The sequence below is a fragment of the Dicentrarchus labrax genome, unplaced genomic scaffold, assembly GCF_905237075.1.
Source record: "Dicentrarchus labrax unplaced genomic scaffold, dlabrax2021, whole genome shotgun sequence".
Lineage (NCBI taxonomy): Eukaryota > Metazoa > Chordata > Actinopteri > Moronidae > Dicentrarchus > Dicentrarchus labrax.
This window is the reverse complement of record NW_026136718.1, coordinates 27135423-27157688: the sequence shown is the minus strand read 5'-3', so window position 1 is coordinate 27157688 and position 22266 is coordinate 27135423. Positions and strand designations below refer to the sequence as shown.

Here is a 22266-nt window from a genome sequence, read left to right as displayed (position 1 = left end):
ACATAATGCATAAAAGGCATTAAATAATAAGCTTTTATATAAAACTATAGAGCATAAGACATTAGACATAAGACACAAATTTAAAGTTTAACATTATATACCTGTACCACCTGGTTTATTGCATGTGATAACCTTCTCTTTCTACTTTTGTTTGCTCCTCCTTGTCCCCTGTCCAATAAGGCAATGTAAAAGTATATTGAAAAATGTAATATGTATATCATTTGATAAAAACACGAAAGCATAAATAAAAACAAGGGCGATCAGAATGAAAGGTTGGAAATGGTCTGTGTCCTCTTTACTACCTTTCCTACAGAGAATAAAAGTGCCAAAGAAGGCTCAGATTCTTCTAGGATGCTGTATCTTTGATGTGTAAATGAATGTGAATCATGCATGTGATGTCCTTGGCTGATAAAGGTGATTCCAATTACAGTGTGGTACTGAGAAATTCAATTTTCTTGGAATACAGCGAGTGGTGTATTTCCTGTGAGGATGATACAGCTGTGGAAAAAGAGGATCAATACATCAATAATCCCAGCTGTGGTTTTTATACAGAGAGGCTGATTAGAACAGCGAGCTGCAGTGATGTTATACTCAAGTAAAATTCCAAGTCGAAGGCATGCCAAGTCCTCTACCTGCAGAGTGCGGCCGAATCTGCGGCACTGTTTGCATTAAGGCGACAGACACTTCAGTGTGAGAGCAGAGCCAGACAGACACTCTCTGTGATTTGGATGATGCTGCTCAGTATGAGGTGCCAGCGCAAGCAGGGATCTCCATAAATGTTTGCTCACACTGCAGCCAAAGTTGTCCCAATTATTTATTTATTTTCCTCTCACATTACAGCTGTTGTTTAATCAGTTTAAAAAGCAAAAGGTTGCAGAGAGTCTCAGATTTCCAATTTACAATCTGGACCACGAAGGGGCACTATCAGATCTGAGGCCCCCGACGCCGTGGAGGACAAGATACGACATGAATTGACTGATTGGTTAGCTCTATGTTCCTAAGTACCAATCAATACCCAAAGGCACACAACTGAAAGGTGTTGAAAACAGGCAGAAGTGTGCGCATATAAATGGGTTTTTATTTTGAAAATAAGTCATATTGCCTCTGAATACGGGTTACATCCTTGAAGAAGAAGACTAGTGTTACGTAAGAATGCAACAATTTCTTATTCAGGATTATTCATCACACTTCTTTACAGTTTGTTTTTCTTCCTCTAGGATCTGATGCATTGTTGTGTTAATATCAAAGCAGTACAGTCCAGGCACAATTTGAATCACAGGTTCAAGTCTGACCCTTGGCCGTCCTTTGCTGCGTATCATCTCCTCTCTCTCCCCCCTATCCTGTCATTCTTGAGCTGTCCTGTCCAAAAGCAGGCAAAAATATAGTCCCAAAAAACTATTTAAAGAAAGAATACAAAACACATACAAAACAGATTTTTCTGCCATAACATTTTGGTGCATAGAAATTCTAAGAATGGGGTAAAAATAAGTTCCATGCAGAAACATTTGGTAGTGTTGGAATTGGTCAGCTCCTAAATTATTTAAAGGCATACTATGCACTTTTCCGGTTTTGTCAAACAGCTACCCTTAGAGTCGCTGCGGAGTACTTGTATTTAACGTTAACTGTCGTAAATACCACTCACCAGAGCCGTCTCTATATACGGCTCTGCGTCTCTGCACTCACGGCCTGATCCCCTCCCCCTTGTATACCGGTACATGTTCAGTAGGATGGAAGCGTCGGACATCGAACAGGCAAAGATAGACTCCGAAGATGTCTACTGACCAGGTAACGTCTGAGTGATTGCCTGCTAGTGTCTTCCATTGAGGCTGCTTCGTATGTCGCTGATGTATGTGACGTCGCGCCGTAAAGCAATTCGTGATTTGGCGGGGCGCCACCTTTTACACTTGCATTGCTGGTTCTGCCAACGGCGTCCCTCTCCTGCTTTGCTATCGGGATGATTCGCTATACTACGAGTTTGTTTACCATCGAAATGACTTTGAAGCTGTTATATTAAGGTAAAAATCTTGCATAGTGTGCCTTTAAGAGGGCTACAGAGTTCTCTTAAGTGACCAACAGAGGCAGCAGCAACACTCTTTCCACATTCTGGAAATGTATAATAATACTAAGAGAAGCATCCCAGGGAAGTTGTTGTTTGAAACTGTTTGGAAAAGGGGAAGGACTACTCGGCAGGTGATTGGATGAACTATCTGTCTATCACTATCCATCCCAGATCAACGAAAACATCTAAAGTAGTCAAATTCTTATTCATTTTAGTCAGTCAGAAGAAGAACGAAAACATCTTTTCATGGAGAAAAGCCTTCAGTGTCGTTCTTTGCTCATCTTTCAGTTAAGAAATACTCTCTAGTTCTGATAGAACTGATGCTAGCACCCGCCATTGTTGTTTTTGAGCAAATAGTCAATTCTACCACAGGCTGTGCCGGTATATCCTCATAGGACGTTGATTGGTGGCTCACAGTGAAACCTGGCAAGATGGATTCTCGTGTGGATTCTAGCGTATTCTTGCAAGTCTACCTGCCTAGCAGGATATGATGATACCCAATACCCACACTGAAAAAAATATAAAAATAACATGATGTATTCTGCATGAAAACAATCAAGTGGTGACATACATGTGAAATATCACATTTTTGTCACCAGTCATTTTTGTTACGCTGGAGCATTTACAGCATTTACAGCAGTATTTATATCAGTATAAGATCTGCAACATGTATTATATTAGCAGAGCGGTGAAATACTAGAATTCTTGCGAGTTTGAAAGACAATTAATCACAAACTATAGAAATGACAAATTAATATATAAACTGACTCTGTTATGTGCTTACGTTGCAATGACATGACACATGAATGCAGTAGTGGAGAAAATCAAATAAGAACTAACTTCATTCAAATCTTTTTTGACTGTGTTTCTACAGATGACAGCAGAAGCCATTCTCCGCCTGGTCAACGATCCTGTGCTGCCATTCTACCCTCTGGACATTGCCCTGGATGTTCAAAACAAACTCAAAGGTACCACTGATGACGACATAATGGTGGTGGTGATAAACTTTATTTAATCTAGTAGTCTGACTGAGATTGAGATCTCTTTTCAAGAGAGACCTGAGAAGACAAGTGCACACAAGATTCATAAAAAAGTATAATATAATATAAAAATAAATAAATTGCCAAGGATGATGGACAAATCTAGCTTGAAAGCAGTTTGTTGTTTAATCCATTTAAAAGGTGCAGAAGTCATGAAACTGGTTCTGTGAAGATTAGTCCATACATATGGAATAACGAATCTTACATAGTTACTGGATCGTGTGTAGTTACAAGATGGCAAAAGAGATATGAGGTAGCATGGATAAATTTCAGGAGATTTTTTATTTCTTCTTGTCAGTCAGGAATTCCATCTTTGAGACACAGAGCAGGGATGACTACGATGTGTGAAATTAGTGAGAAAGCATGACGCACAATGATTTAGCTCCTGCTGATGGGGCAACATGATCTCAGTAACCAGTGTCGACATACAAATGGATAGAACCATAATTTTATGATGAAGAACAGACAGACATTCTTTTTTTTTGTATTTTGAGTCAAATGTTGAATATGAATCTGGAATGCTGCTTTCAAGCCAGGTTTTGTAGTTTAGTTAAGTAGGCTTTGTGTTTAACTGTTGAGTGTTGGGTCGCAATTACACATAACGACACACTGTGCCATCCAATGTGTTCAGGCCTGTAGTAACATTTTTTACAGCGATGCAGTTGCATACAAAGTAAATAGAAAGATGTGAACAGATGTGTTTGTTTGTGTGATTCTGCACCGACCAGCAAATAACAAGAGTCTTGGACTCTAGACATAACACTGCAGTGTGCACAGTATAGTGTGTGTGTGTGTGTCTGTCTCTGTGTGTGTATCTATCTGTTTGTGTGTGCTCAGTGGCTCCTGTTTTGGACTTCTATGCAGAGGCATAACTCATCTCCACTGTCCAGCCAGCCAGCTTGAGCATCAACCCCTAATACCCTCCCCAACAAACACTCACACACACACATAGCCTTTCCCTCCCATAAGAATGATTTAGTGTTGGTTCATGTGTTAAACTGAACATATCGATCTCTCCTCTCATGATTCCACAACACAGTGACCTTGATTCATGCATTTGTAAAATTTTAAGTGTTCAGCACCTTCCCTCGGTCTCCTGTACAGCAGTGCCACCACCCCCTCATACAATGGCTTCATTAAAGCTGCAGTAGGTAACTTTCATAACATTTGTCTTGTTTGCTGAAACTTTCACTACATCCTGACAGTAGAACATGAGACAGGTAATCTGTGAAACAATCAGGTTCCTCTGGCTCCTTCTAGTGCTCCTAATGACATTTACAAGAATCCACCGGGCCTGAATGAAAACAACCAATCAGAGCCGAGAAAGATAGTTGATTGTTGATTCCCTGCCCTGATAGGTCACCTGGTAGAGCTGGTGCCCCTTTTACCAAGGCTGAGACCTTGCTGCAGTCATGGGTTTTATTCCAGCCTGTGCGCCTTTGCTGCATGTCATCCCTTCTCTCCCCCACCCCTTTCCTGTCACTCTTCAGCTGTCACTAACAATTAAAGGCAATAAAAAGCCCCCCCAAAAAATCCTCCAACCCAGAGCGTTTTCATATATTTCTTGACTCTTCACAGATTGTCTCATGTACTACTGTCATGATATAGTGAAAGTTTCAGCAAACATGACAAAAAGTTATTTTTATAAAGGTTACCTACTGCAGCTTTAACTTGCACAGATTTGGTCATTTTTTACTTTTAGAGCTTTAATCAGGCCCAAAACATCTGGCCCTGGAAAAATTCCATGCAAGCCCAAACCGAGCAACCAAGCCCGACCCGAACCCAAATTTTTACTTTAAAAGAATAAATAAATAAATAATTTTACATTTATTACAAGCTAAAGCAAACTATTTTGTGCAAATAATATAGTCCAAATTATTATCAAAACTAATAATTAACAAATTCACTCATTAATTACAGTTGAATCTGTAGAGAAAGACTGACTAGATGTAAATGTATTATAAAATATCAACATCATTTGCCCTTGAAAGATTATTTGGGAACATACTGTATATGTAATACATTTGGGGTGCCACTACTGTACACCACCTTGCCTAGAGCTGGATATGATGTAGTGCAGGTTAGGGGAACGACAAATCAAATAATTTTTAATCTAAATTAGACGTAGATGTCCAATACAGGTACATGTTACATTTAGGAAAGTGGTCCTCAGAGCTTTACATACATTTATTTACTGTATATATTTATCACCCAAAGTGTTCAACCTGCAAAGTAAGAAGAACACAGCACTTTTGTCAAGGTCTGACTTAAACCCCATGTAAATTTACAAATATTCAGCAGTTAGCATGCTGCACAACCTCTCAGGCCTTCTAAACCAAAATCTGCTTATTCAGTCACAGTCTAAGAGCGTGCAGAGACTCTGTCCTTGAATATTAAGATGACCTTTGAAAGAGGATGCACAACAGGGGCTTTGACACATTTAGCCTGCTTGCAAACTCAAAATGTTATGTTACTTTACGCACCAAGAAACATCCACAACCCAGGAGTTGCCAAGGTTTATGAATAGATAGTCAATACTGTGTTTGAGTTGCTCCGTACCATATAAATTGTGGGTTTACAATGAGAATGCACACTGTACAAAATTAATTCTCCATGCTCGAGGTAAAATAAATCTATATACCAACGTCTATCATCATTTACGCATTAAGATCAGAGATTGAAAAAGCAATGGAGGCAGAGAGACGCTCTCCATCACATGTACCATAGCCCCAGTTTCAAGTCTCATTCATTGTACCACTCAGGCAATTGCTCAGTGGCTCAGGTTCACTGGCTCTGTCTAAGCATGTAAGCACCGTCCCATTAAAGCCTAGATTGAGTGGTTATGCTTCCCTGTCTGAGACTAATGGACAGATTATGACCTGAGAGAGAGATGACTGATTATTATACCTGCCTGTAGCCTCTGTCTGTTCCTTCATCACTTTGTCCCTCATTGTACCCCTATTTCTGCTCCCCACATTCTCCCCTCGATCAATTCAATTCAAAGGCTCTTTATTGGCATGAAAGATACACCTTCTTGGCAACTTTGCACATCATTGGCAAGATAAAGAATGGGTGCCACAAGTGAGCATCATTTCATCAAGGCTAAAAGGCCTCATCATCCAGCCAAAACACAAATGACAAAGCAGAATTACACCATTAATTAGCAAAATGATGTAATCCAGCTTGACTTAATGTTTCTGTTGGATCTGTGCTATTTAGAATGCTGGTCTACAGTATGAAGGTCAGAGTGTTTTATTATTCTTGGTTATTACCCCCCCCCAATTCCTTACCCCACTGGCTGCCAGAATTCAATAAAAAACATTGACTGTATCAAACAAGGTGGGTAAGACCACAGCAGCCCCTTCCCAGGATATCAATGTAGCACTGTATTCTAGTCCAGTTTAAGCTCATGTATGAATGTACAAGAACAATACTACAGGTTGACCTTCCTTCTCCTCCGTGAGACAACCTAGCATGATCATCAGACTCTTTCTGAACTTTCAGGGCAATAGGGCTGAAGATTGCCTAAAAGATTACGATATACCAATACACAGTACCCGAAAAGCTCAGCTGTCAATCATGACATAAAACAGCCTTTTTATAGCTTTAACTAACGTAATAAAACCAATTTCTAACAAAAATGAAAACTTGAACATACAGGAGCATGATCAGAAGTATCTAAAATGACAGAAGCCATCTTTGGGGAAAATGTATTTGACGTGTACTTGACTTATTGTTTAGTTGGCCTGATGTCCCATCTGCTAACATGGAGGGTTTATTACCTATACTGCAGCCAGCCACAAGGGGGTAAGATATTTCAGCTTCATTTCTGGGGAGCTGACATCCATCTTCACTGTCCATCTTTAATGCACTGTACAGTAATCTGTGAGCTATAGGTTCTACATTTATCCCTCTCCTTTCTTTAGGGCTGTTGTAATAATGTCATCTATTGATCTTCAACAATTCCAAAACCATGATGATTTTCTTGGTAATCCACAGAATTGGAAAATACAGCAAACAAGATTAATTAAGATAATTATTCTCATGGATTGTGCCATTTTACCAAGGTGTGAATGGGGCCAGAGTAGTGCTGCATGTCATTTTTGGGCTTGTGTTAAGAAATGAGGTCGCTAGGGAACAGGCTTTATTTTAATTGCAGCTACTTTATAATACACAATTGAACATGATGTCCCTACACTTCATCTCCAAGTGTCATTTTCCTTATGCTTACATTTAGTTTTACTATTTTTATCAGCTGTGTATAATCAAAAAGAGGCTGCTTGTGACAGATTTTGGGCTCTTTATTGTGGTTATTAAGTTGGTATTAAATTTAATTCCAGGTGGCATTATAAACGTCTTTAAGTTATAAATCTGACTTTGTGAAACGTGCAGATACTCTCAATGCTTTATACCGAGCAGTTCCTGTACAACCAGAAAACAGGTGGGAGAGAGCTTTTATCTCCGCTGGTTAAAAATACAGAGAGGCACCAGATGGAGAGAAAGAAGAGGAGGAGGAATTGGACAGTGAAATAAATACTTTTTGATGTGTGTGTGTGTGTGTGTGTGTGTGTGTGTGTGTGTGTGATAACAGATAGTGAGGCATGATAAATAATTCCTGGTGTGTGTTAGGATTGCGTGTGGGTTGGTTAATGGCAGTGGTTGTAGGGTAAAAGCTGGCATGTAGATAGTAAAATCTGAACACCTTATAATTTTAACCAAGATAAAAGGACAAAACAGTGAGAGGAAAGGGAGGATCAGCCAATGATTCTGGAAGTATTTTTCTACACAAAAAATTACCATTTCACAGTTTACTTTTAATAATACCTTCAATGTTCCTCAGCATAGAACCGCAAGAGTAGAGGTTACTGGATAATTTAACAAAAGAATGGGGTTTAAAGCTGAACTACACAACATTTTTATGACCAATGGCTGAAATGACTCTACGTTATGTGAAAAGTGTCAGTGTGACGGATCTACAGAACCATCCCCAGACTCTGCAGTTCCCCTCAGCTCTACAGAACATTTGAACCTCTTTCAGCTCATTGTTTGGGGTTTGCAGCTTGCAAAGTTTGTCATAATCTCTATAAACAGATATCTGCATATAAACGCAGAAAATGCAGGCAAGGAAAATGTTTAGCATTGGAAGTGTTCTGGTTTCCGCTGTGATCCAAGTCTGACCAATCACATTTGAGCGGGCTTTGGTTCCATGCAGGTGAACAGTCCATGTGGAGAGCAAAAGAGGCAGCAGCAAAATGCAATATCAGAACCGATTTTTATTTGCTAGCTTTTTATTAGCTCTTTTAAAATATGTTTACAGAGAAATATAGAGAAATGTTTATAAAGAAAGGTGTGCACTTGATGAGGAAGAAGACGGGGAGTTAGTCTTGACCCGGAAGAAGACAGGGAGGAAGTCTAGACCCGGATATCAGTTTTCCAGATATCCTCTGGCTACACTGGAAGCCCTGAAACATTGGCCGTTGCCTCCAGAGGCTGAATTGTCATTAGACAATAGCCAATGGGCTCCAAGATTGGGTTTTCCATAACAACCTCTAAGTTGAACAACTATAAGGGGATAATATGTTTATGATTACACCTTGTTCTGCTTCCAAAGAAATCACTGCAAGAAGTCACTGCACGTTTCACAAAATAATCTTAACTCTGTGTCCTCTTACTAGCCTCTTCTGGTGCTTTCAATCGTAACCTTCATCATTCATTGAAATTAAAGGAACACAAAATTTCGACTTTGTTACAGTAACAAGAGTAAATTCGTTATTTGTTACTTCTACCCCTGGTACTATGTTACCCATAAGCCTCAGTCACCAGTGCTATGGAGTTGAAGCCAAATTGTGCAGTTTTGTCTTTGATGTAATCCAGAAGTAATCATGGCACCATTGTTGCAAAATTATTCCAAAATTGACTCCAAAAGTATGATACTGCTGAATGTTTTATCATGTTTCTACAAAATATATTCTAAATCTTTAGCTCGCTATTAGTGGCACAGACGCCCCGGTGAGCAGGACTTTGACTCTCGACCATATGTGCAAAAAAAGCAATCAATGTCCAGAAAAAACTATAGTTATTTAAAGTGTTTATGTGCCCTGCCTGTATTTGTAGAAGTGTGTGTGTGAGTAGGATGTTAGTGGATGTGATGAGTGTGCTGGGACAGTATACTGTGAGGGCACATGTTGTGTGTGTGACTTCATGTGAAGTCTACACATGAGTGGTTGGTGACGCATGTGTTTTTTTGGGTCTATTCAAAGATTAGTGCAAGTATATTTTAGGGGATGTGGAATGGCTGTGTGTGGGTGGGTGGGTATATGAGTAAAAAAGGCTTTGTGTGTGTGTGTGTGTGTGTGTGTGTGTGTGTGTGTGTGTGTGTGTGTGTGTGTGTGTGTGTGTGTGTGTGTGTGTGTGTGTGTGTGTGTGTCTGCTCTCTGGGTGTTTTAGAAGCCCCCTGCGGCAGAGGACCAGTGATATTTAATGGATTTTTCACAGCCGGCGTGGAGCACTGCAGTATTCATGACTGGCAGTCATGGAGGGGACTCAGATCAAACAACCAGAGCTAATTGAAACCCCCAAAAACCTTTTGTTCAACTTTTTTAATCACCATTCTCCTTTCTTTTCTCTTTTCATATAAAAGTGCCTTTGGTCTAGTCTGATCTGACATAAATCTCCATTAATTTACTGTAGTGATAGCACTCAGTAGCAGTGCTGCCTTTGGTCCTCTACCAAAGAAAGGTAGAGCTAGCTGTTGTCAGTGGTGGGAATTACTAGAATACACAGAGGAAATCAAAGTAAATGTGTGCACCCATATGAATGAATTATTTCTTACATCTGACTGGATGTCATTTAAAACCTATTGTACATTTTTGAGTTTTAATTGGGTATGTCTCAGTGGCAAAGCCAGAGAAACCACATTCTGCTGTATAATTAGATTGACAACAAGAAGTTTGGCCACTTTCATGAGTGGCTTCATTCACTCTTGTCATAAATTCTCCAAGTCTCTAAACTCTGCTGCATGGACGAACAGCATTCTTCCCATAGATATTCCCTCATTTGGTGTTTTGATGATGGCACTGTCCGAAGGCCCAGTCATATCAGAAAGGGCCACAGCAGAATTGTGTGCATCTTTGTGAATTATGTGGTTGTAATGACACTACTCGCAGGGCTAGTTTTGCTTACCCAGCAGCCAGCCGGGAACATGCTAGTTGATCACAATAGTTTTACAAGCAAGCTTGCCAACTGTCAGCTTTTGAGAGGTAGAGTTAAAAACTTAGATTAGCTAGTTACCCTAGCTGGTCTTCTAAGATCACAGATAACAAGAAGTATGAGGGGCAAGCAGAGGTTAAGAAAGACCTGCTGCTGCTTCAAAAGTTACGTACACTTCCTCTTAATCTCAATATAACAGTGTGAGAACAGTGATGGGGTTTGGGGGAATGAGGCTTCAGCAGTCTGAGGTACCTACCAAAGTTTAAAGTCTTTTTAGTGTGAAATTCCTTTTCTGTCTCTATGGGATGTCTCCTTGCTGAGCCATGGCTCGGCCCTGTCTCCCTGAATAGAAATAACATTTGTATACACCTAATTTGCAAAACCAAATATGTTTTGAGGGAATTGTAATGCCAACTGAATTACAGTTTAAATCAACATAATAAGGAACTCCACATAAAGGGGTTTTTTTGTGGGACACAGCACCAGTTATAAACTTACACGCACTGACAAGCCTCCTCATTGTAAGTTATTTAGAATGCATTTTTGCATGGAACAAGGACTGTGGGTTTTGTCCCTCATCTTTCACAGTGTATTTGCGCAGAGAGGATTACTTCGAAGCCTGTGTGGAGAGTATTCAGCATCCAATAAGTCTTTCATGGTACACATGGCATGGTGTATTGTATTATTACTTTAAAAAGCAGAAGCTGTCCTTTAAAATTCTGTTGTGAAATGGTAAGGAGCAGGCCTAATGACTGAATGAGCTGCTGGAGTCACTGTCAAAGGAGTCTGTCAACATGGTTGCTTTGCATGGAATATGCATTCATGCATATAACATGTATATGGATTTGCATTTCAGTATGCATTTGTTCAACTAAATTTAGAAAATGAGCACAGTGAACACAGACACCTTCTATGTAGGACATGATTAACCACGGTAAAAGGAAGCTGTGCCTTGTTTGTACTGAGTAGTATATTTTGTAAACATATACTATAACTAATTAATAACATAATGTGTGTATAACATTACAGAATGACATTTAGAAATGTGCTGGAATAGACTGGAGTGAATAAGAGCTGTGCGACACTAACCCCTTACTTTCATGAACTAAAAGCCAAGAATCTATATTTTGACTAGAGTGCCTTTCCAGCTTGGCAGTTAGTTAATGTGTGCTTCTGAAACCATTTTCTTTGGCCTCACTCATTCATATTAATTCAGTTATACTATTTCTGCCTCCAGAGTTGTCTGCTTCTGAGCAATATTTATGGAACTAAAACACCAAACTACATTTGACACTGCAGGATCGTCTTACAACTTTAAATCTTTAAATGTTGCAGTTAGTTTTTAATTAATTTCTTTTGATTTTTTCCCCATTTGTAATAGATTCCCTACTCTATGTACATTTGTCCAGTTATATGGTAAATAGAAGAGGCATGTTTCCTAAAAGATTTCTAAAACATGTAGCCTGACCTTGACTTCAATTAACACTTTTCTTTGAACACATTTTGAAGTACTTGCATGAACACAAATCAGTGAAGTTAAATATGATGGTGGTTCAATTATGACTGTCCAATCAGTGATCACCGAGGACATAACAGCCAGCAGTATGAACAAAAGGAATAATAATAATAATTCACCATTTCCTTTTACTAAACTATTTTATATCCTCAAATAACCTGGACCTGAAGTATTAACTACTCTGTGCTATCAGTTCCACACTCATCAGCTGAAAAACATCATTAAATTCCACTTTACTGTACATGAAAAGCTGATAGAGTGCAGGGACTGTTGCCTTACAGTACGAAGGCCTTAAGGTGCAGAATCTCTGTCCTGGTCTTTTTGTGTTAGTCAAGGATATTTCCTCACGTCCCCTCTCATTCAGCCCATGCTGAGATGCCACCTATGTGACTTTCTATATTAGTTCACCCACATTATTCCATTAGCACACTATTATAACAGTACACATCAAACTACAAGTACATTGACAGGTCTTTTAAGGGAACAAAAGCACAAAATGTAATATTTTTGAAAAGAACAGATATGGATAGTTGGTTCTGCTCGGAACCAGTTCCAAATTGATTAGAACCAGGGATTGATTAAAATGCTTTCTAATTCACTGATACTACATACTGTACCTCCATCTACAGACAGCAACAAGCATATGAAGGGTTACAGCAATATCTAATCATTGCCTACAAACAATGTAAGTTCAGTTGATATGTCAAATCAAAATGTTTTTCATTTCCACTGTCACATAATTCCCCAAAATCAGCGACTGTAAAAAGATAGCTACAAAGAAAGGTCCTGGGGCCGGATGAGTATGCACCACATATTCCCTATTTCCCACACATAAATTCTTACTTAGAAAATAAGAACATGCAGTCACGCATACTTCAAAAAAAGCAAACACATGCATTTCTGGAGGGAGTTCAGTGAGATTTGTGGAAATGGAAATATGAGGTGAGAGGCAGAATCTAATATGCAGCGTTATTCTTTCAAGTTGTTAGTGAATTTCACAATGTGTTCATGAGTATACACAGACATTTAAACTGGGCTAAGATTATACGCTTTTATTTCTAGGCTTGTGTGCTTGCTTTTAATATTCTTTTTTATATATTTAGCTTTTTGCATTTTCTTTTCTCATCATTTTCCTGTGGCCTTTTTATGTGATTCTTAATTGTTAAGCACTTTGTGTATTTCAGTGTTGAGCTACAGCCTACTACATTACTGATTACCTCCCAGACATTTGATGATGATGATTGAGATACAACATCAGTACTCTATGATAATTTACATCTTATGATTCATGAATTATTGATACTGTATATGCTATAAATAGCACAGCTGTGTATCTGGTGCACGTGAGTCACATTGACTTATATTTGTTATGCATCTGGCCCCTGGTCTCTTTCTCAGAACTGTAGGAAAAGGTTTCATTTCATGCATAATAAAAACATAAGGGACCAGGATGGATGGATGTAGTGGTATCTAGCGGTGTAGTTGCAGATAGGAGAAACTACGGTGGCCGCAAAAGGCTCTATACACAAGCCAGGGTTTGTCCATTCTGGACTACTGTAGAAACATGGTGCTTCAACATGCAGCCTCCATGGAAGGTAAACCGTCGATAGATAAAAACAACTAACTTCAAGGTTTAAAAAAAGCAACGATTCTTATTTTCAGGTGATTATACTCTAATGAAAACATACCTATATGAATATTATATTCCATTTCTGACAATAAATCATCCTAAATGTTACACACTGGACCTTTAAATGAACAGCAGAAGAGCCTAGCACATAGCCTATCTGTAGGCTACAGGAAAGGAGAAAGTTGACCGAGGTTCCAAAAGGGACCGGACTGAAGAAAGGAGCAATTCAACCTGCACGACACCCAACGCCAACATTCAGAAACATCTGTATATGGTGGTGTTCTTGAAAGTAAAAATATTCCATCGAATAAAAAACATCACCCTAAAGCTTTCTCTCTTCTCTCTGCCACTGTTATCGCAGGAGGCCAAGTCCCAACTGTATCCCCCAAAACAAATACACTCACACACGTCCCTGTGTGTCAAAAGATGTGATGGATTACAGCAATCAAACAATATTTCATGAGTCCCAGCTGGCTGCGAGGAGCCAGAACCATTTAAATTTGTAGGAGAGAACAGTTCCCTTTGTCTATTTTTGTCCCCACTCTCTTCCCCTCTACTCTCCGATGAGTCACAGTCTGTTCCCAACCTGAGGTGACACGCTCTGATCCAAAGAGGCACAAACACACACCAAGGTCTGTTGTTTAAGACCAGTATCTTACATGTTAATAGTTTACAGTCTCTTTTTGATTCAAGTAACGACTCTTCATATTCTCAAAGTCAAATAAACTATGGAGAGAGCCCTTTCTACACCAATCCTAAACAAATGTACAATCCCTAACCTGACAAAAAGTGCAATTCTTGTGCACATAAACCTTTCACACCTATTAATAGTCTTACCTAGTCTACTGCTCTTCTTTTTTCTATTCATTATTTTCGTTTCCCAGCTCTCTCTCACTCCCAAGATTTAAAATGTGGCCCTATACTTCAAACAGTGTCACTGTAGGTATGCTTCTGGTGTCATTTCTTTCCCGTCTAGTGCAATGTTTTGTCTTGCCATTGAAGTTGGGTGATGTAGCATGAAAAGCCATAAAGTGTGTGTGTGGTTGGGTCAAACAAACAGGAATTTCACCATGGAGACCACTGTTCAAAGGTAAACGCTGACGTCTTTCTTAACTTACGTTATGCAAGTTATGTTACTTACATTACAGATGTAAGCAGACATACTTTTTTTAACACAAAGTAGCAGATGAGGAGAGAGCGAGAAAAATATGATGACTATCGCCACCTTTATACCAATACCAAATAGTAAAAAGACAGACAAGAATCACTGTTAAAGGAGCAATTTGACCTTTTTTCCGCATAACTAAACACACCAGCAATCCAGTATCTGTGTGTACCAATAATGTTTTAATGACCATTTAACAATGGTGTCCAAAAAAAAAGCTGCAAAAGTGCCCTCTTGGATGTCCGTATGGTAGATAAAACAAGATAAAGTGTCCTCTAGGGTGTCCTTGCAGTGGGGAAAATGTAATGCAGTGCCCTATCAGCTGCCCTACATAGCAGACAAGGAGTTGGTCTCTACATGCCTGCCAACAATTTCCTGTGTGTTTTCATTACAGAGGTGTAGTTACAGCCTACTTTAAACCTGGGTCAGATAAAAAAACAATTTTAATCTTAATAGGGATTTCAAACTGTTCCACCACTGCCATTTGATAGCACCGCCTATGTGTGACATGATGTAGGTGTGACAATAATCTTCCAGTGAGTGGCTAAATTTGTTCTGCACTCATAAATCCAGTTGACACATTTATATTTAAATATTAAGAAAGGATCCAGTGTCACAGCACAGCAGTTGAAGACTTGATGGGCAATGCCTCACAATGGACAAATACCTTTTCACATATTGTAAATGCGGTAGAGTATTTATTGACCTGCAGAATTGAAAACAGTGGCATTATTGTGTTTGTGTACTGTAAAAGCATCCATTTCTGACAAACTGAATGTAAAACAATTAGAGCTGAACACCTGAACATGAACCTTTGTCCTCATGCAGACAACAACACAACCGCCGTTCCAACACAGGCCCATTGGATCCAGCCAGATATCATTTCATAGAGCCAAGAATACATGGGCCAATTAACTGTAAATGTGAGATAATTGATTAGCAGTGCCAAATGTACTGTATAACAAGCCAGCTTTGTGTTGACAGGCTAATGAGGATAGTCGTGTGTGTGTGTGTGTGTGTGTGTGTGTGTGTGTGTGTGTGTGTGTGTGTGGCTGGTGGAGTAAATTGAGTTTCAGTTAGAGGTAAGAAAGGAGTAGAGGGTCTGTTTAATTTAGTGTATCGAGTGTATGGTGGTTTGGGGGTTTAAAGAGAGACAAGGGAGGAAAGCTTTAAATTATGTCCTGAGTTAACTTGTTTGTGCTCTGTGCTCCAATAACAGCTGAGCAAGCCTCAGTCAGAAGCTCGGGGAACTTCCTCCTCTCCTGTACTTACATATGTCATGTGCTATGCTTTTCATCATTTGTTAGCTAGTATGTTAATGTTTAGCTAGTTCAAGATGTGACTATATGTTGCGTCTTTTCAACAGCCTAGTGCATGGCTTATGGAAGTACAGGAGAGGAGGAGTTGACCGACATTCTGACCGAGGCTTGCTCAGCTGTTATTGGAGGACAGAGCAAAAAGGGAGAGACTTAGGAAGAGTCAATTGGGTGTTTGTCTACGCCAAAAGATAGGCAGCTGTTTAATTCCCATTATATTGGGATACTGTCGGGAAGTATCAAAGTCCAATTTATAGGAATAGAATGATAAACACCCAAAACATGCATCATCTTTAGTTTACTGTTAAAAAGGGAGTTTGTATTCACCCTGACACATTGTGTTTTTGTGAGGTGGACCTTTATACAGCCAGTCCCCAAATACCCTTCAAAGCATTACACAGGTTTTGTGTGTCACAGAGATATTGGTTTATTTGTTAAAACCACAATGAGCTTCAACTTGAAACCACCGCTTCTTCCTTGTAATTTATGTTTTCTACATATAGTTTTGTTTTGTACTTTTACCCAGTGCTTATAGATTTAAGTCAGCTACTTTTTCTGGAACAGACAGTAACCTCAAAGTTAAGGTCAGTTTTTTCATGTCTCTGTTCCTCTGTCTCTGTATCTCCCTGTGTATGTGCCTAGAGAGGAGCATGGTATCTCAGCCCCTGCTGTCCTCAGCCTCCTCCCTGAGAGAGCACGCAGCTTTCTTCCAGTCAGAAACCATGCGGCCGGCAAATGACCCGAAAGAGCGCGACCCCTCCCACGTGCGAATGCTGAATGATGTACTCCGTGACCTGGAGAAAAGCTTTATCATCCCACAGGCGCCGCCTGGAGTGTACAGGTAGGAGACAAGTTACTGTCTCAGAGTTGCAACAGTGGTGTGTTGTGGTAAGAGGTAATGGGTATACGGTCAGGAACACATACACAAACTCTTAAAATGTGTGAAATTATGAAATCTTGAATACAGTTCAATTTCGTGTTTGACATCTTAAAGTCCCTTCTGGCAATGTGTTTCTTGGTGTTCTGGGTTTCTGGTGAAAAATTATACAGGTCATGCATACTGTGTTTTTATGGGTCAACAGTTCCTTTTTGTGTCTTTTTCCAGTAATGAAAATAGTCTTATTTTCCATTCCAGTTAGCAGGTCTAAAATCTGAGCTGAGTAAATTTTGCTGTCATTTCAACAACAGTCATTTCAAAAAGTTTTTCCACCTTTGGCACTGTCCCTTTTAACTTGATAAAAAAATATAGGCTTGCTTTCTTTTGGTCCAGTGTGTAACATTCAGGAGGATCTAATGTCAGAAATGGAATATAATATTCATAGGTATGTTTTAATTAGTGTACAATCACCTGAATATAGGAAACTTTATGTTTTCGTTACCTTAGAATGAGCCGTTTAAATCCACTGTGGGTCACCTCCCATTGAATCCGCCATTTAGAACCATCATGTTTCTACAGTATCCCAGAATGGACAAACAGTGGCTGTTGTTAGTACTTTTCACATTGTTCACGAGTTTGAGAGTGTAGAGTAAACTAGCCAACAGTATAAAAAGAAGTTAAAATGAGATCAACCTCAAACATCTACAGCAGTAAAATGAAACATACACATTAATGCAGCAGTAATATTAAACCAAAAAACATCATCTATGATAGTAGAACACTGACAGGGAACATTTTACTGCACAATTTATTTATTTTATTCTGATAATACTTAAAGCCCCTATAAGAAATTTTAATTTTGTGTTGATTCTAGCAGCCTCTGTGGACAAAACTAGTAGTGCTTCTACTGCCACATGTAATTGATTAATTAATTAATAAATTAACTATATAGAAGTAACTAATAATTCTCACTGATGGTCTTGTTTGTTTATGTAGTTCATATAAAGGTATCAGTATTAAATAAAAGTCTTGCACCAATTCTATAATTTATCTTGAATGTTCTGAAATGAGCATGGTTGCTTTAAACTTGATTTTACTGTACACTATAAAACCCAGTGAATTAGTTCAACTCAAACTGGAAACCGAATGCCTTAAATCGTTTGAGTTTATTAACTCAAAGAATTCAGGCTTGTAAAAATATTTAACCTACTTTATGTGACATCAAATCTTTGTATTTCGGGGGATCATTAAGATTTACTTGGATGATGATTTATAAACTGAAATAAAAACAAAAATTGAAAAGTCTTAAGCATTATAGCACAGTGGGGCTTACATTTTTGTCCTGATATGAAGTCAACCTAAAGAAAGTAAGTATACGGAACAAACTGGAATTATGTCATTATAATTATTATATATTATATTAGTTATTACTTCAACAATTCATTTTTGAGTTGATTAAATTCATGGGATTGAGTGACTCCACATTGTTTGGAGGATCAAGTTATGTTAACTTACTTCGTTTATTAAGATATGCTGGGTTTACAGTGTATCCTTTTAAAGGCAGTTTGATCATTCATTGACTGCCTAAATAAAGAAGAGCTAAATGAAGATTATGTTGTGTTGAAAGTGTGTATCCCCTGGAGTTATGACTTGATCCCAAAAGTTATTTTTTAATCTGATATGCTGCCATCAAATAGGTAATTAAAGGGGCCTTTATTTATTGTAAACTATTTAGTGTGCAAAACCTCATAGTAAGGACATTAAGGCCATTTTGAGCACAGTGATTATACTGGTGGCCCACTGATGCTGAATGAATGGAGTGTAAACCTGGCTTATTCATAACGAGCTGGCAGACAAAGAACAAGGTGGTCGGTTACACCTGTTTGAACACAATGGCCTGTAGCATTGGCCATGATTCATCCAAACAGTTCCTGCTCTGCCTGTGAAACATTTGGAACACACCAGTAGTCATTATGGGACGGCAATTCCTGAGGCCAAACCCAGAATTTCAATTTGCTGATCACATTTAGAGTTACAGTGAGGGCACTGTATGGAAATTGTTTGGGTGGGAAGGGAAGCTGAATCTTATTTCTATTAAAAAAGCATCACCAAACATTTAAAAAATTTTAAAACATTTTTTGTTTTTGTTTTATTTAGCAGACTTTAGATCTTGGCACATACTCTCCAGATTCTGACTTTGTCTTTGGTATCAAAGTATGTAGGTGGTTGTTGCTGGTACAGTATTTTGCCAAAGCAGCAGGACTTTTCATGAGGTGTGTTTGACATTCAGCAGTTTCACATTCATCCATCTTCACAATATGAGTTGTGCATTGCAGTTATTTATAATTATATTTATATTTATCACAATGGGATTTTGAAGGCTGGCGGTATGTGTGACTTCAGTATAGATAGAAAGTGCTTAACTGAAGTTAGTCACCATTTCAAAAGAGCAGGACAAAAGGCCAAGATAGCTTTTCAGAGTTTTTCTCCTCCCACTGTATACAAGAAGACTAAAGACTACAAACTGTCAGTAGAAAACTATTTAACACAGAATATGAAGCACTCACTTCAGCTCTAGGCTATTTTTGTCAACCAGTCTGGTCTCAGTCCAACCCATAATATGGCCCTCTGCTTTACAATTCGAGGATATGTAAGACTCCAGCCTTAAAGGACCAGTGTGTAGGATTTAGTGGCTAGCCGTAAAGTTGCAGGTTACAACTAACTGAACACTACTGGCGTCTGTATTTGACGACCTAGGAATGAGAATGGGCTGTGAAGCGTGTAGGAAAAACTAGGCAACCTACAGCGTCTGTAGATAAAATCGTCTCAAAAACACAACGATTCTTATATTAGGGTGATAATACACTAATGAAAACATACCTATGAATATTATATTTCATTTCTGCCAATAGAGCCTCTTAAATGTTACACACTTGACCTTGAAACATTATTTATGGACCTGCCAGCCAGATGTAATATAAAAAGCCCAAAAGTCTGCATATAGAGGAGGTGGGGTGGACATCTCCAACCCAGGTAACCACTGTTTGTGTCCCGTTTGAAACCAAAAGTCAAAGTTAACTTCTTTTAAGTTATATACAGAATTGTATATAACTTAATCTTCTCCTAAAACATAACCAAGTAGTTTTTGCGCCTTAACATAACAGAAGTGTGACCGTTTCACAATGTTAGATATGCAAGCGTCAATTTTAATCTCTAACCAAACTTTGTTGCATGCATCCCCCAAAAATAAGAGCAAAAAATAGTTCTTAAAAACACAAAAACTAAAGAAAAGTATACCGCCTAAAAGTAAAACAAAATAGGAAGAGTGGTGAGTTTGCATGGACCTTCCTGTGGGTCTGCGAACAGTCCAAGGTGGTAAAATCCTCACTGTCCAAGCCCCTATGAGATGGGCAGAAAAGGCGAAGGAGGAAAAAAACTAGAGTACTGATGGTGGCCTCAACAGTAATAATCCTACAAACATACACTTTTACACAGAAAACGGGAGAAAATACATAACGCTCCCCCTTTTCTGACCCCCTCTCCCTGCCCTAATAATTTTCCCACAGTCCGTAAATCACATGCAGTCCTATACCGTGGCAGCCATGATTTAAATCCCCCGTCAGCCTTCTGTCTTGCATTGGGTGCATCCACTTCTTTTTCATCTTGTTCTACATACGGAGCAGAACAGCAATAATGCAACATAAAACTTGAGCTTCACAGTGAACACATATTTATTCTCTCTGGCAAAAAAAGGGAAAAGAGGAATAATTTACAGACAACCGTGTTTGAATTTTTTCCCAGCAGCAGCTTTTCAGGGCAGCGCAGCAGTAATTCATTGGCTCTGCACGGCGAATGTAAGAAAGTGAGAGCTCCAGATTAGTTGGTGAAGTTATTTTAGTCAAACTGTCCAGCTAAAGAATAAACACAATAAATCATATCAAATCACATTTAGTTGGAGGACAGCTGACCTTGACTGATAGTGGGGACTTTTTCTCAACAACTATATTTCTATCTCATAAAGTAACACCTCTGTTCGGTTTGATTTCAGCATCCTCAGTGTCTGGTACACACTCTGTCTTCCCCCACAGCACTTCAGCTGTCTACTTTTCAACGAGATTCTAACGGAATAAATGGCCTCTGCTGTTCAGTGTTATTCACAGTTTATGGCAGTAATAGACATGTTAATTGTCCTCGACTTCCATTAGCATCCAAGCTAAAATTAGCTGCTCCATCATGCTCGGAAAGCATTAAGGCTTAATAGCACTCATTTATAAAGGAAGTTACCATTCCCCCACAAGACCAAGACAATTAGACTATGAACACTGATGAACAGTCTTTAACATGTTTACTTTGATGGTTTTAAGCAACAAAACCTATAAGGTAGGTAAGCACATATATGGATGCTTATGATTTGTATTTTTGTGGCATGATCTTTGTGTTAAGTAACCTCTCATTAAATTGCACACTGAACCTTAAAACTAATTCCGGATAATGCCATCTACTGTGTATCTCACTGCTATGAGCTATAGTGATGGGTATTTGGTAAGTCAGCGCAGACCTGTAAAGATTTCAGCTCAAAGACACAGTTGCTACTGACACTGGAATGAGATTCAGGATAATAAGTAGTCTCGGTCACCAACAGGGTAAGTTGGTGGTCTCGCTGTGTGCTCTGAGGGGTTCCAACTCTGGTCCAGTTTTAAATGCCAAAGTTATACAACTGTAAAGCTGCTGTGTTCTTGCTTAACCTTGGAATCAATACTCTGGAGAATATTACAGTGTGCATTACACTGTATATTATTTTGATCAATAATATAGATAATTTACAAGATGGGTAACAATTAGAATATTGTATAGCATTATCCTACAATAAAGCCAAATATATTATTTAAATATTTAAATCTGCAGAATTTCAGTAAATCATCTCATGTGTCACAACCCTTTGTGTCTTTAAACTAACATTAGTAGTTAGTGGCAGAGTTCATAAGTCAGTATTCAATAAGCTCTCCATAACATTACAAAAATACAAAACATACAGCCCAACATTTTAACCTAAATCAAAGAATAATAAATGACAGCTCAGTGGCTTGACTTAGTTGGATAGGTGGCACAGTTTGTCTGTAAACAGAGCCTTGAGCCTGGCCACAAAAGGTGTGACTGCCAGGCGAAGGCACTGATCCAAGTACTGAAGTATGAGCATACACACAATGGATGCATATCTCTGTCCATTCCTCTTTGTATTCTCTTGTTCTGTTCAAGAGATCTTGAAAACTGTAATGACATTATGCTTCCTATGATTGAATGCAGAGTGCTCTCACAGAAATTGGTGAAAGCCACACAAAAACTCTGTGTAGTGTTCTGCAACTCAGCGTACATACTAAACGCACTGCAGTAAAAATATTCAATCACACAAGCAACACTGAAACACAAGAAAATGTACCCATACATAATGTTTCA

The 22266-nt window shown here is 38.8% G+C and overlaps 1 protein-coding gene across 5 annotated transcripts in view; it reads left to right on the top strand.

Annotated features, from left to right (window-relative positions):
• The window catches only part of LOC127350801 (inactive N-acetylated-alpha-linked acidic dipeptidase-like protein 2), a 479274-nt gene that overhangs the window by 441878 nt on the left and 15130 nt on the right, over nt 1-22266 (top strand). For all 5 annotated transcript variants that reach the window (XM_051377800.1, XM_051377799.1, XM_051377804.1 and 2 more), the window contains 2 exons: nt 2934-3027; nt 16578-16776. In XM_051377800.1, coding sequence (XP_051233760.1) covers nt 2934-3027; nt 16578-16776 — 293 coding nt within the window. The remainder of the gene's footprint in view (nt 1-2933; nt 3028-16577; nt 16777-22266) is intronic.